The 15,431-nt window shown below is 42.7% G+C and overlaps 1 protein-coding gene across 2 annotated transcripts in view; it reads left to right on the forward strand.

Moving 5' to 3' along the window:
* Positions 1-15,431, forward strand: part of S6k (Ribosomal protein S6 kinase) — a 182,706-nt gene that overhangs the window by 95,899 nt on the left and 71,376 nt on the right. The window contains exons 7-10 of one of the 2 annotated variants that reach the window (XM_067787952.1): positions 198-288; positions 366-614; positions 2,407-2,514; positions 8,712-13,320. In XM_067787952.1, the coding sequence (XP_067644053.1) occupies positions 198-288; positions 366-614; positions 2,407-2,514; positions 8,712-11,651 (3,388 nt within the window). In that variant the 3' untranslated portion in view covers positions 11,652-13,320. Of the gene's footprint in view, positions 1-197; positions 289-365; positions 615-2,406; positions 2,515-8,711; positions 13,321-15,431 lie in introns of those variants that run through there. The other variant, XM_067787953.1, reaches the window with a different exon arrangement.

Consider the following 15,431-nt stretch of genomic DNA (forward strand, 5'->3'; position numbering starts at 1 on the left):
CGGATAGTTTCACAAACGAATATTAACCGGATATCCATGCCGTCCGGATTTTATCCGTGTGAACGGATATCCGTATGGATATCCGGATATTCGAATATGCGGATAGTCCCAGCCCTAATTCATACCTATTAAGTTTAAGTTATTTGTGTTTTGCTAATTTCATTTTAATAAATAATTGAAAAACCTAAAATAAACAGGGCTCCAGAAATTCTAACACGTAATGGTCATGGAAAAGCAGTTGATTGGTGGTCATTGGGAGCACTTATGTTTGACATGTTAACTGGCATGGTAATTTTTATTATTTCTTTTTTTGTGTTTCAATATCGGCAATAATAGATTTTAACATGGGTTTTCTCAAATTGCAGCCGCCTTTTACTGCTGAAAATCGTAAAAAAACTATTGAGACTATATTAAAAGCTAAACTTGTACTACCTGCATACCTCACACCCGAAGCTAGAGATTTAGTGCGTCGTTTAATGAAACGTCAAGTGCCACAAAGACTGGGTAGTGGTCCAGAAGATGCTGCTACGGTGCAGTCACATCCATTTTTTAAACATGTGAATTGGGATGATGTATTGGCGCGACGACTGGAGCCACCAATTAAGCCGGTTTTGGTAAGAAATCATAAAAGTATTTTATCATTAAATATTAGCTGTTTTTCTACGTTTGTATACATATGTACTTAAACTTTATATGGACTGCTAAGTGTTTAACTTTATCTAAACATACGAAACTGTTGCGCAGAAACAAATAATACTGCTAAATTTCAGTATGCATTATACTTAGTTGCAAGTGAAATGTGTGTCTATGTTTTACCTCTACTAATGTCGTGTGTCCACTATTCACCAGAACCGATTCAGCTATAGGTTATACTATACGACCAACAGGGTGTGTGTCGCTTATGGGTCTCCTAAACATTATCTGAGCACATGTAAAAAAACACGGCCATTATTTATTAAAGCTAGTAGGCAATAGCTGCATTTGTATAATGCGAAAGTTTTTGATGCTAAAATTTAGTGATAGTGCCGAAACAAAAATTGCGCTAAAATGTTACAGTAGTTTTAGATTTTACAGCAGTATCAGATTTTAGATTTTACAAAGAGAAGTTTGTCGGCGCCCCAGCGGGTTAGGGGGTCAGAATATACCCGCAGTAGGTATGCCTGTCGTAAGAGGCGACTAAAATACCAGATTCAAAGGGCTGTGTAGCGCAACCCTTTCAGGTTGCCACCGCAATATATAGCTTCTCAAAACTCAATTGTCAACCTCACCTATCCGTGGCGAATCCTGTTTCACTAACAGACAAGGCGACCAACGTGGTGTGATGGTAGCGTGCTCCGCCTACCACACCGTATGCCCTGGGTTCAAACCCCGGGCAAAGCAACATCAAAATTTTAGAAATAAGATTTTTCAATTAGAAGAAAATTTTTCTAAGCGGTGTCGCCCCTCGGCAGTGTTTGGGAAGCGCTCCGGGTGTATTTCTGCCATGAAAACCTCTCAGTGAAAACTCATCTGCCTTGCAGATGCCGTTCGGAGTCGGCATAAAACATGTAGGTCCCGTCCGGCCAATTTGTAGGGAAAATCAAGAGGAGCACGACGCAAATTGGAAGAGAAGCTCGGCCTTAGATCTCTTCGGAGGTTATCGCGCCTTACATTTTTATTAACAGACAAGGCTCTGGTGACCCCAAGCTCCTCATTGAACTTGGGGGTGTGGAAGGAGGGCTGGCCTGGAGGTTTATTGTGGCCATATAAATCGTTCCCGAGATGGTCGGGCTAGTACCTTAATGGAGCTGTGTTACCGGAGTGTACCGGATCTGTATCCGGCAAAGGACCATCACATCGATAACACTCCTCAAAGCCTTCGGGGAGTAACCTTATCGCTACAACAACAACAACAGCATTTAAAGAGCTTTAGCCTCTCTGCGGGTATCCGTAAATTCAAGCAAATCCTTGTCTAACCCGGCAAAATACAATGATAAAATACCCATCCCCTTTGCAAATACAGTAATACCACACACTACGCCTTTGCCTGCACATTTTCTAGTACTCCATGCGTTATGCTAATATCACACTACGTCTGCATTTACAATCTACATTTATGCCCCTTGTGGCATACCACTTACAAATACTACGCTTACACTCACGCTCACACCTTACGCTTACATTCAGGGGTCCCCCTTACCATGAGCAAAGATATTTACACATCAAATACAGTTCACAGCAAGTTGTAAGATTTATTAAGATCAGGGGGGCAATTCACGTTCTGTGAAGTGATAAAATGAATAATAAACCCATACAAAAATCTGTTCAAATGTATGAAAATTCATTTTATCACTCCACAGAACATGAATTTGCTCCCAGCACGTTTAATATTATTTATTTAATGGCATCTTTTTTTATTCTTTATAGCGCAGTGAGGATGATGTTTCACTATTTGATACAAGGTTTACTAGACAAGTTCCAGTTGACTCTCCAGATGATTCAACGCTAAGCGAGAGTGCTAATTTAATATTTCAAGTGAGTACTTATAACATTAATATAATTCATATCATTAACATAAAACAGCCGCAACTCGTTTTTATACTCAGCGTGCTTTACACACAGAGTATATTAACTTTGTTTGGATAACGGTTGGTTGTACAGGTATAAAGGAATCGAGATAGATATAGACTTCCATATATCAAAACCATCAGTATCGAAAAAAAATTTGATTGAGCCATTTCCGTCCGTCCGTCTGTCCGTTAACACGATAACTTGAGTAAATATTGAGATATCTTCACCAAATTTGGCACACGAGCTTATCTGGACCCAAAATAGATCGGTATTGAAAATGAGCGAAATCAAATGATAGCCACACCCACTTTTTATATATATAACATTTTGGAAAACACAAAAATCCTGATTATTTAGTAAATAATACACCTAGAATGTTGAAATTTGACGTGTGGACTGATATTGAGACTCTTCATAAAAAGTTGAAATTTTTTTAAAAAGGGCGTGGCACCACCCACTTGTGATAAAATAAATTTTACAAATATTATTAATCATAAATCAAGAATCGTTAAACCTATCGTAACAAAATTCGGCGGAGAGGTTGCCTTTACTATATGAAATGCTTGGAAGAAAAATTAACAAAATCGGTTAAGGACCACGCCCACTTTTATATAAAAGATTTTTTAAAGGGTCGTCGACGAATAAAATAAGCTATATCTTAGCGTAAAAGAGGTTTGTATCAATAGAATTTTACTTTCTAAATTGAATTATAACATTAAATTGGAAAACACTAAAATTTTTGAAAATGGGTGTGGCACCGCCTCTTTTATGACTAACCAATTTTCTATATTTCGGGAGCCATAACTCAAAGAAAAATTAACATATCGTAATGAAATTGTGTACACATATTTTCCTTATAACAGAAAATATTTCTAGTAAAAATGGACGGGATCGGTTAAAGACCACGACAACTTAGATATAAAACAAGTTTAAAAGGGTCGTAGACGAAAATAATAAGCTATAACTTAGCAAAATAGTTTTGAATCCATGATATTTCACTTATCAAGTTTTATTGTAAGAGGAAATGGGGCGACACGGGCGGTGCCACGTGTTATGTAGAAAAGTAATTTATCTGAAATGAAATGTACAATTGAAGCTCACGCTGAGTATGTAATGTTCGGTTACACCCGAACTCGGACACCTGTAGTTGTTATTATTTCAAAAAGGAAAGGGATACAGTCAGTCATACTTTTCCGCACTAGAGCTTCAAAACAAATTGAACAATTACAGCAGTTCAGAGTTTTGTGCATTTGATAATGGAAACGTTGCAATAGCAAATATAAGCAACTGGTTCTGAACAACTTTTTCATTTAAAAATTTTTCTTTTCATATTTTGTTTTGCATTGGAGGTTCCTGATTTGGTATTCAATGTTGAAAAAATAAACTGATGTTTTTGATTTGTTGACGTTTTCTGTAAAAATACTACACCAGTTTGCAATGATGCTAGGCCACTTGCACAAAACCGTGAACTGTTGTTGTTGTTGTAGCAGTGCTTCGCCCCATCCAATAAGTGCGACCGATCACAAATTGTCATCAATATTCTCTAACGGGAGTCCAAGGAAACTTGCTGTTTCAACAGGGGTGGACCATAATGAGAGGGATCTTAGAGGCGTTGGTTCAACAATACTGTAAGGAATTTTGGGAAATTCCTCTTATTTGAAACCTTGTGCTAACGTTAGAATCGCTAAACTGTTGAAAAAATTACTTCAATATTCTGGCTTTATTAGACTACTTTGGGAGTAGTACAAATATGCTTCACAATTATACTTCACTTCGCAACTGATAGCGTGTTTAAATCAAACTGTTAGTCATTCCTCAGCTTGCGCTGCTTTGATACTCTGTTGCCTCGTCAGCATATTTCTCCAAAGGTCTAGACGTTTCACCTTCTAGAATATCCTGTTTGGTTACCAGCTATATACATGTATATTTGTAGTTTATGCGTTTCTCCTAGTCATATGCGTGTGTATGTGTGAGTAACTACTTCGGCTGATGACTACATGTGTGTGTGTGTGTGAGATATCTCGTCGTCGCCTTCTATGTATGTGTATAAATGATGATTTATGTGTTAATGTACACAAGTGTGACTTGCCTTAATGTTTTTGTTGTTGCGTGATTATTTACTAACAGCCTAGCGATTTCAACATTCGCCACAATACAATTGAATAGATGGTTGGAGTCATGTGGGGACACGTTACAAGCAGGACATGTGTTTTGTATGTCCCGGTTGATTCTGGATAGGTAAGAGTTTAACCTGTTACAGTATCCGGATCGAAGTTGAGCTAGAGTGACTCGCGTTTCCCTGGGGAGTGTGCGTTCCTCATCTGCAAGTTTTGAGTAATGTTCTTTGAGTACTGGATTCACCGCGCAATTCCTGGCATAGAGGTCCGACGCCTGTTTGTGGAGTTCACTGAGGACTTGCTTGTGTTTTTTGGCTTCATAAGGTTGTGTTCTCAGGTGCCGTGTTTCCTCATAATGCTTACGGAGATCACTCCTTAAGCCCCTGGGGGGTGTTGGCTCATCAATCAGATGTCTGTTGCGATGCCCATGTTTCTGGGTATTCAACAGGAACTGTTTGGTTAGCATTTCATTTCTCTCCCTGATGGGGAGTATTCTCGCCTCATTACGTAGATGGTGTTCTGCGGACATAAGAAGACAACCCGTGGAGGTTCTGAGAGCAGTATTTTGGAAGGCCTATAGCTTCTTCCAGTGAGTAGTCTTTAGGCTTGGCGACCATGCAATCGGCTGGTCAATTGCTTTGTGTCTATGAGCGTTTCTTTATATTTTCCCCAAGTACTGGCAGCAAGAGATTTTAGGATTTTATTACGGCTCTGGGTTTTCGGTACAATTGCGGCTGCATGCACACCAAAATGTAGATCCTGAACAAACGTCACACCCAAGATTTTGGGGTGTAAGACAGTCGGCAGCGTAGTGCCATTGACGTGGATGTTCAAAATGGTCGATATTTGGGACGTCCATGTTGTGAATAAGGTCGCCGATGATTAGTCGGTGATAATGCCAGGTTTCGCGGTCTGAAAAAGCTGGAGAGATCAGGGAGATAGCTGTTTATTTTGTTACAAAGCTCATCGATCTGTGGGCCATTATTGTGCAGTCATCGGCGTAGGAAACGATAGTAACTCCTTCGGGTGGCGAATGTAGCTTTGATATGTAGAAGTTAAACAAAAGTGGGGATAGGACACCACCCTGTGGCAGCCCTTGTTTAATTCTTCTTGGTTTTGATGTTGTGTTTCTAAATTGCACCGATGCCTGCCGACCACCCAGATAATTTGCGGCCCACCTTTTAAGACTTGGGGGAAGTGTAGATCCTTCCAAGTCGTGCAGTAACGTGCCATGGTTGACCGCATCAAAAGCTTTTGATAGGTCTAGCGCAACGAGTACTGTTCTATGGTGGGGGTTTGATTTAAACCGTAATTTATTTGGGTGCTAATGGTATATATCGCAGTGGTTGTGCTATGAAGTTCTCTAAAGCCACGCTGATGACAGGCTAGCTGCAAATTTGCTTTGAATTAGGGGAGCAAAATGGCTTCAAGTGTCTTGGCTACTGGCGATAGGAGAGATATCAGGCGATGTGAGTCTACTATATTAGCTGGTTTCCCAGGCTTTAGCGGGACCACCTTGGCCATTTTCCATTTTTCTGGAATGAAAAAGGTGGAAAGAGACAAGTTGAGGACATGTGCTAAATATTTGAAACCCTATTTTCCTAGGCTTTTAAGCATCGGCAGAGCTATACCGTCTGGGCCCACTGCTTTGGATGGTTTAGCATGACCGATGTTGTTGTTGCAGCGATAAGGTTTCTCCCCGAAGGCTTTGGAGAGTGTTATCGATGTGATGGTCCTTTGCCGGATACAGATCCGGTACGCTCCGGTAACACAGCACCATTAAGGTGCTAGCCCCATCTGTGGAACGATTTATATGGCCACATTAAACCTTCAGGCCAACCCTCCCTCCCCACCCCCAAGTTCCATGAGGAGCTACACAGCCCCTTGAATCTGGTGTTTTAGTCGCCTATTACGACAGGCATACCTACCGCGGGTATATTCTGAACCCCTAACCCGCTGGGGGACCGATGGCATCCTCAGGTGATGGTAATTGGGGATGCGCTGAATTTATGTTTATGTGCGCGTCTGTTGGCCCTCCGTCTAACTTTGTCAACCGTAGAATGCATTATATATTGTCGACAAAAAGCGCTCGCACATTTTTTCGCATCCGCCAGCACTTTATCGCCAAAGGCGATTTCGCCCGCTTGTGTTCATCCACAAGCAATTTGATGTGTTGGTTTATATCTCTTATTTGGGGGTGGCCGGGATCGAGCTGTCTAAGGTTACGTTCGCTCACTAAATTTGCGGCCTCCGCTGGAAAATGAGGCCGAATTTCGGGAATTCTTCCGGCGGGAATAAAGCGAGCCGAGGCGGATTTAATGACCTTGCGGAAAGCACGATTCCCTTGGCTGGTATCAGTCGGGATAGGGAGGGCAGCAAAGCGGCTGTCTGTAGGGGATTTTTACTTTTCCCACTTTCCTTTTTTAAAGTTTATGAAAGTGCGTTTTTCGGTAACGATGAAGTCGGCGGTACGCTCGAGCGAAATAAGTATAGGCAGGTGGTCGGATGCCAATGTTACCATCGTCTGCCAGTTGACGCAGTTTACGAGTTCTGCGCTCACGATTGACAGCTTCCTACCATACGAGTGGGTGCGTCTCAGTTTACTGTGCAGAACGCCGTTTCTTCTATTGGATCCGCCATAGATCGTGGTGGGCATTGAAATCGCCTAAGATAATGTGATTATCGCCAGTAAGGCTCTGATATTAGGGCGGAACTCACTGGTGCAACAGGTGGCGGGAGGGTTGTAGATGTTGATGATTTCGACGGACGATAAGCCGTGACGTTTTAAGACACTGTCCCTGCGGTCGATGTCAGGATCAAATATATGATATTGCACTGAGAGGTATATGATAAACGCGAAACCGCCTCCATATCCGCTCTCGCGATCTTTTCTGTAGACATTATACCCAGAAAAGGTCTGCAGAGCAGAATTTGCTGTGAGTTTAGTCTCTTGAATCGCAGTGATGCGGATGTTGTGCCGCTTCATGAAATCGACTATCTCCGTGATCTTACCAGTTAATCCATTACAGTTTAACTGCAGAATTCTGAAGTGCAGCGGGGGGACGTCGTCACTCTTGGAGTAAGTCACGGGCGACTGCGCCTGAGTTTTGGAAGGGTAGGACGCAATTGCTGTTGTGGCCCTGGGACTGGGCGTCCCCCATTGGGGTACCCGGTGTATTTGGGTTTGCGGCTTGGCAGCAGGGCACAATAAAGCCCGTAGGGGGTTGCGGTCGCGGAGTCCAGACCATCTAGGAAAGTGGCACCGTCCAAGCCAGGATCTGCATTGGGCGGACGACGCAAACATATTTATTCTGTGCTGGAAAACGGTGCAAAAGGTGGTAGGGACTAAGAGCCTGTTTCCCTGACCTACACGATTGCTGCCGGAAAAGAGGGGGAAGAAGACGGGGGCGGGGGCTGATGCTCGGCATTGCTCCCGACTCTACTACGGGTATTGTGTGAGCTGGTGGCGCCGTAGGGCGCGAGCAGCAGCGAGGTGCTTGTTGTGGCTTGCTGAGCAGGAGACCTGCTGGAAGGTAGTGGGGGGGGGGGGGGGCGATGAGGCGTAAACTACGGGACGCCCTTGGGCGTGAACAGCAAGGAGCCAAAAAATATATATAAAAGTTACGAGGACGTCGGGTTTTAGGATTTAACCTGTCCGATGTAGCCATCCCTTGCACGTGACACTGACAAGAGTATGACAGTCCTAAAAATATTCTTTTCCGGCAAACGGAGCAGGATAGTATGGCGCAGTCCCGCTGCAAGGAGCTGCTGGGAGGATGGCAATTTGTGGGAGGGACGCAACAAATTAATTGGGGTTACACTGAAATGACAGCCCTTGGTCGGGAAAAATCCCGAGTCGCTCCGGTACATAGAACCGGCTGCCTTAGGAAGCGAGCCTTAGGGCACAACAAGATAGATACATCCTAGGAGAACACAAGTGATCGGCTTAGACCTACAAAATAACAAGCGACAAGCTAACGTTAAATTCGAGCAAAGCTCAATCAAAAAAAGTAAATTAAGTACACTGACACAATCTCTCTTTAGGGTATACACGACAATATACCAGGACTTTCATTGGCCATGCAGGCCTTGAGGATGAGCAATAAGAATCCGAACACCACCAACAGCGAGGGGACCGACGACTCAACATGTCCCGAAACTCTTACGAACTTATCGAATTGGTTCCTGTCACCACCGGCAGCGGTGGGATTCCAAATAATGGCACTAACAGCATACAGCTGCGGGAGAGACTGGGCCAGCCAGGGAGGTTGCAAAACACAATCCTATACATCTTGGGCTTCATTGCCTCACTCATATGTGGGGTCGTTTTCATCGCAATTCTTTACTCGACAAGCAGCGCAACGCCAGACGAACACCACACCGGAGCAAGTATTCCGAGAACTAACGCCCGAAGAGCGACAGGCCACATCCCACGTAGACAAAGGGCAGATAACAAAAGGATACAAAGTGATGATACGCGGCACAAAGAAACTCACAACCATAAAGCAGGCAATAATAGACGGCGTTCTCCAAGCTGGAAGTATCGCTTCTAGAGCAGCATTCGACGAACGATTCATCGATCACTTCGCAGCTGAGCTTCTCGAATATCTGGAAAGCGACGAGTGCACCAAACTTGATTCAACGGTGCGCGTGTCCAGCATGGCGAGAAGCGAAATATTGACTGACATATACAATAGGCTAATCGAAGCATTTCCAGACGTGAGGAGAAAAGTAGCATCCGTCGGAAGCCTTGCGGCCAGGCTTGCGGCTATGCAAGTGGATGACAGTTTGGAACACGCTCTAAATAGCTTCACCTCCAACTTGAGACAGAGACCCTCTCCAGCAACGTCAACTTCGAGCACAGAGTACTCCGGGAAGGCGTACACTATGCCTGTGCGCTGCGTCGACGTTTCATCCAAGCCAACCATACTAGAGGCAGATCCATCAACTGCTTACTCGGCAATGCTACTGCAATTTCGTGCCCGGCTAACGGATACCCCAAAAGTCCATGGTAATAATATCAGAGATGGCTCATCGATATTATCACTGGCCAATGGTAGCCTACTACATGAAGGAACATTATTAGAGGTGGCGGCGCCGATGCGATTGGCGTGTATGGCTGCTAGCTTGGATGCTGCAGCGGCTAAGACAGACAGTTGTCTCTATCGATTCTTGCGCGGGCTGAAGGACGTAAAATACGACAAGACGTTCATACGAACCAAGAGGATAGAAGTGACAGATATAATAGCTATGGCTCTAGACACCTACGTAGCGTTTCTATTTCAGGAAGTGCACAGCAATATACCTGCAGGCTTCGAATCAACAAAGGCAGACATGACGTGGACAGCGATTCCCGTGCGATCTGAACTCATCGGCAATCGCGCTTTAATCCCATATATAGCGAGCTTCTTAAGCAGTGACTATTGGAACGGGAGCGTCAACCACGCCTACACTGCCACACAGGAATACGTGTCCCCAGGAATGTCAGATACGGGAATTAAGTTCTGTTGTATGCCATCAGCGAATTCGGTATTCATTCCAGGTGTAACTAAAGCCATCCTGGTCCTAACCGATGTCCAGCCGCGAGTAACAGGCAATTTGGTTCAAGTCGGAAAAGTAAATGTCCCCGTATGGTGTCAGCAGGTAATCAACCAGGTGCCCGCATTTTGGACTGCCTGGAGTGATTTTTGGAAGGAGGACAATGACAGAGCACTCGCAGACATCTCTGGGGCTGAGAGAGAACTAGCCACGCGAATCTGCATCGGAACATCCTCCGATTTGGGAAAAACAATGGCTGCGAATGTGTACTGCGCACAGAGCCCGGGGATGATGATACCTAATAAAAAGGCAACCCCCGGAATAGATGCGATTCTCCTGGGCGCTTGGAAAATCAATGGGTTCAACACTACGGTAGAGCAAGAGCCCATATGCAGGGACGTTTCTCTGAAGAGCAACTTCGTCATCCCAGGAGACGATAGTAAGTGGGGAGAGGACGACATCGCTAGGTGGATGAGCGGATATAATATGGCAACTTTGACGGCGACACACCAAGCCCAATGCGGGATTATAGAAACGGACTCCGAACCAGTAGAGGATTACAGCGAAGTAGTGTATTGGTCAGGGAAACAACCGACTTTCCAGGTGGCTTCGATGCTAGTACCCTCACAGAACAGCACGACCAGAGTTTGTACCTACCTCAAGCTGTACTATACGCACTCTGGCGCTAGTGGTTTCTCCGAGAGCGGTGGGTTTACGGGATGGATACATATGCTGAGCTATAATTTGGCCCTGTCAGTGGCCAACTTCCTGGTGACCAATAACATCAGCACAAAAACGTGGTCCGGATATGATGACACGAACGACGGCAATTGGCGTGATAGCGAAATGGAGGGCATATACAACAAGATCTTCCACAGAACGTTAATATACCGCGATGTTCATAACGTCTACTCTTCTTGGACGTGGGATCCACTGAGCATAGCAGAATACTATTCCATCTCAATCTCTGATATAGACTGGATGACTTACTCCCCGGTAGCATGGCCATTCATTAGACAATGGCAGAATAAAGTGGGGAGCACAGCTATAGGCACCGAGTGCCGAGAGAAGTACGCAAGAATATATGGTGGCATGCGCCGAGCAAATCCTTTAGACAGCAGTCTGAAGTCTCGGAAACTCGATCTGACGTGTAGCATAGACTGGTTGGGATACAGAACTACCATTGTCAACAAAACCTGCGCCCACACTTATGGAGAGTGGGTAGATCAGGAGAACTACATTACTCTGGCATGCTCAGGGGCTATGTCCCGATCCCACCAGAGCTACTTGTGTAGCAAGGTGGTAACCATAACGGAAAAGAACAGTGGGCTTGGATTTGAAGAGGACGACATCATATACGTAGTTAATTCTGAACACATAAGCGGCTTCAGGGAAATCAACCTCATCAAAGTAACAGACCTGCAATTTCCCGACCCACCGGCTTAACTGCCAAAAAACTCTGGTTCGCGCCTAGCGCGCCTGGCCGGAGACATATCACAGGATGGGATGTGAGCGACGGCGGCGGAACCACCTGCGACAGCGCTAGAAGCCCCGGAGACGGAAGGGGCGTCGCCAGTGGACACAGAAGCGGCGGATGCGCTGACAGTATAATACCCGACATTACTTCCATATACTCACACACACAAATACGACCTGCCAATCCCGCGACCAACTATGGGGAGTGGGGAGTGGCGAATTATGTACAGCGATATACCCGGTGAAAAAAGTCAGTATCTCATGGCGCAGAGTACTGTTCTATTGTGGACAACAAATTACTGAGTGCGATAGATTTCGTAACGACGGATTTGAGGCGTCGTCCCAAAAAAACTGGACTCTTTGGTGCGGTATAGGATCACTCCCACACTGGCCATTTGAACCGGAGATTAGCTGCAGCAAAATCGTGAACTCCCCTATTGTTTCTGTAGGAGAGCTATTTGAAGACTATATATCAAATTTTGTTTGAAAAAAGATAAGCTAAAAGAGTTATAGCCTTTTTGTATGAACCTGGTTTTGCGCATAAGAACAAGAATTGCATTAAAACATGTTCTGCAGTAATTTCATTTATTCGAAATATTTTTACGTTGGTCTATTCAGTTTATTTTATTACAAAACTTGAAACATTCTGCGAATAAAGGTAAAATAAAATACGGCAGATATCAAAGTTATCAAAGGTTAGATCATAGTACAGGTTTACAAGTATGATATGTGTGAGAAGGAAACAATTCAATATCAGATGCTGTGATGGTAAATTTTTTGAACGAACTTAGTATGAAAATGTAGTGCACCTATAAAGGTCCTACAGAAAATTATACAAAAGTCTTGAATTGGGGTATCTGAGGGCGCTTAGTAGTCCTGTATTAAGAATACAAACACGGGTGCTAAGTTTTTCTACCAGATCAAAAGTTCTCCGCGAAAAACAGTTTGAAAACGAGGTCGACCGCAATAACCCGTCCAAAAATGTGGAAAGAGAAATGAAAAGACGCGTTTTGTCCTGTTATCAATAGTCCAAATGCGAAAAAGTATTCGAATTATCGGAAGCGAGGCAAAAACGCGGCTATTAATACCTCCCCTGATGGTTTTGGTCGTGTTTTAGCCATCGTCCCCGGTAATAAAGTATTACAATTTGTTAATTAAAATTGTCCAAAACATATAGATTTTAAAGAGAGAGGTAATTAAGTGCACGTTTGAAAGTAAATAATGATATTTCTTCGTAATTTTACGATAAAAATTTTACGCAGTTTTCGTAAGCAGCTACTACACTTTTCTTGGACCTAAGAAGTACAACAGTGCCAAATAGCATCAAAAAAAAAAGAAAAAAAACAATAAGAACAAGCATTTTATCAGGTGAGCGTGGCTGTATGTGCGTGCTGCTACATATCCTACTTGTAGACCTTTACAATGGGTTAGATGTTGCCTAACGGCCCTAACTTTTCCTCTTGAATGGCGATGGAATTTCAATGGTTTTTCTCGAATAAACAAATTTCAAGGCGTAATTGACAACGTCAGCAAAACATCAGTTTTTGAATTCTTTTAAATGATATTGGCGTTGCTGTTGCCTTGCCTGTGAATTGAAGGCCCGCCACATAAGATTTCTTATGCAGCACAGTGCGCTGACAGATGAGTAGATTACATGTGTTTGAATGAGGGGGAAGGGGGGGGGGGGCGGGGGGAAGGGCAAATAGGGCATCACCACCGCCATCTGACATGCAGAAGTAGCCAACTTTCAACTTTTGTTGCAAGCAAAGCATAAAAAGAAGAATTTGTTTTGGCTATGAGTACTTTCAGACTTTGCAAGTGAAATTATTTTTCCAACTCGTTGGTACTTTTCTAAAAATGTACACAATTAAAAACTTCGTTTTAACAAATTAATAGGAAACAAAATATGTTCGCAAGTGGATTTCTAATATGGTTGGCATATTTACAACAGTGCTTGAAGACATATTTTAAGTGAAATAAGTTTTAAATGCTAAGTCTAAAACCTCCGTTACATAAGCAGTTTTCATATAGATGCGTTAAACTTAATCTTATGCATTATGAGTAGACGAGCGTCAACTGTGCGAATCTTGCGCAACCAATATAAGTCTTTTATCAAATATCAACAGAAGTCAGATGTTCTATTAACTTACAGCTTGCGCTGCCATCTAGCGTATAATAGCAACTACCGCAAATCAATTAAAACTTACAGCTTGCGCTGCCAACTAGCGTACGGTGCCATCTTAGAACGGTTTGAAAAGTGTATGGAATGCTTCGTACACTATGGTTAACACAGTATTTTACGCCTTTGCACATAAGACTACTTCTGGGTAAAGCGTACTTAAGACCTACGCTACTCCATGGTTGTGTGATTTACTCAAACTGTGACTGTCTGTGCAAGAACAAACTAAATGTTGTTTACAACAACATTGCTAGATATGTTTATGGGTTGAAAAGACTTGACCATGTAACACAACATGCTGAAAGGTTTATTTATTTATTTATTTGCTAAACATTTCTTTCGAAAATCTTTTAAAAGTCAAAACACTGTCCTTCCTCCATAAATTGATACACATGAAGGAACCTGACTATCTATATCGTAAGCTTATTTTTCTGCAATCATCAAGATCGGTGCTTCTTCTTAAGCACATTAGATACCGCACGCTAACCTCTGAGCGCCAATTCTTTGTTACTGCAATACGTCTTTGGAACTCGCTACCTACAAGTCTTCGGCTCTTAAGTAATGCTCTGCACTTCATAAAAGAGCTAACATCGTTTTTTAACGACTCTTAAACTGGATCTCAAATTGTTGTTGTTAAAATGTTCATTTCTAAGTCCTTTTCCTTTCTCTGTGTCTTCTTTCTTTATTTGTTAAATACTATTCGATCTATAACCAGCCAAAGGTTATCATCACTACTGCTGTCTTTTAATATTTATTAATTACTTTTCTTAAGTTTTAAGATTTACATTTACATACATAAACATTTCACTATTATCCGTTATATTTAATTTAATTTGATTAATCTAATTTATTATTATTATAAATGTTAAATTTTTATAGCTCATGCCATTCATGACTAGCATTGTTAAATAATTTGTCAAAATTGTTGTGCTAGGAACAAATTTTCAAATAAATACATACATACATACATAGCAACTGCTGGTAATGCAGTGCAAATATTCACAATAGTGCCATAATACAAATAGGTTTCTTTGTGTGCTCACAATCGTTTATTTTTAAGAAATTATTTTAATAAAATATAGCTAAACAAAAGCACTACGACCAAAATTGCCCAAAGCTCGTTCCCGAATCTCAATCTTTACAACCAAAACTTTATTTATAGATTTGGATTCCAAATAAGAGCGGTAAAAGGACCCGTACATAAAAACAGTAATTAGAAATAATATATATGGCAGACCCGGCAGCCGCTGTTCTGCCCTAAATTTGGCCTATCTGCATACATTTTAATAAGCCTTTTCCGCCTAACTCTTCCCTCCCCCCACCCCTCTTCACTTTTTCCTGATCCTTTTATTCACTCCTCCCTCCGTCTTTTTCGCTTCATCTATCTCCATATTCGTCTTATTCTATTTCTTTCTCAGTATCCTTCTTCTCTCTTTTCTCTTCTCTCACGTTTTTCTCATGCTTCTTCATCCCTTATTGCCTGTCCCAGAGGTTGGTATGTATTTTGTTCCAGTCCCAGTCCCACTCCGAGTCTCAGTCCCACTCCTAGTCCTAATCCCACTCCTAGTCCT

This window comes from Eurosta solidaginis, chromosome 5 (genome assembly GCF_040869045.1).
Source record: "Eurosta solidaginis isolate ZX-2024a chromosome 5, ASM4086904v1, whole genome shotgun sequence".
In the NCBI taxonomy this organism is placed as follows: Eukaryota; Metazoa; Arthropoda; class Insecta; order Diptera; family Tephritidae; genus Eurosta; species Eurosta solidaginis.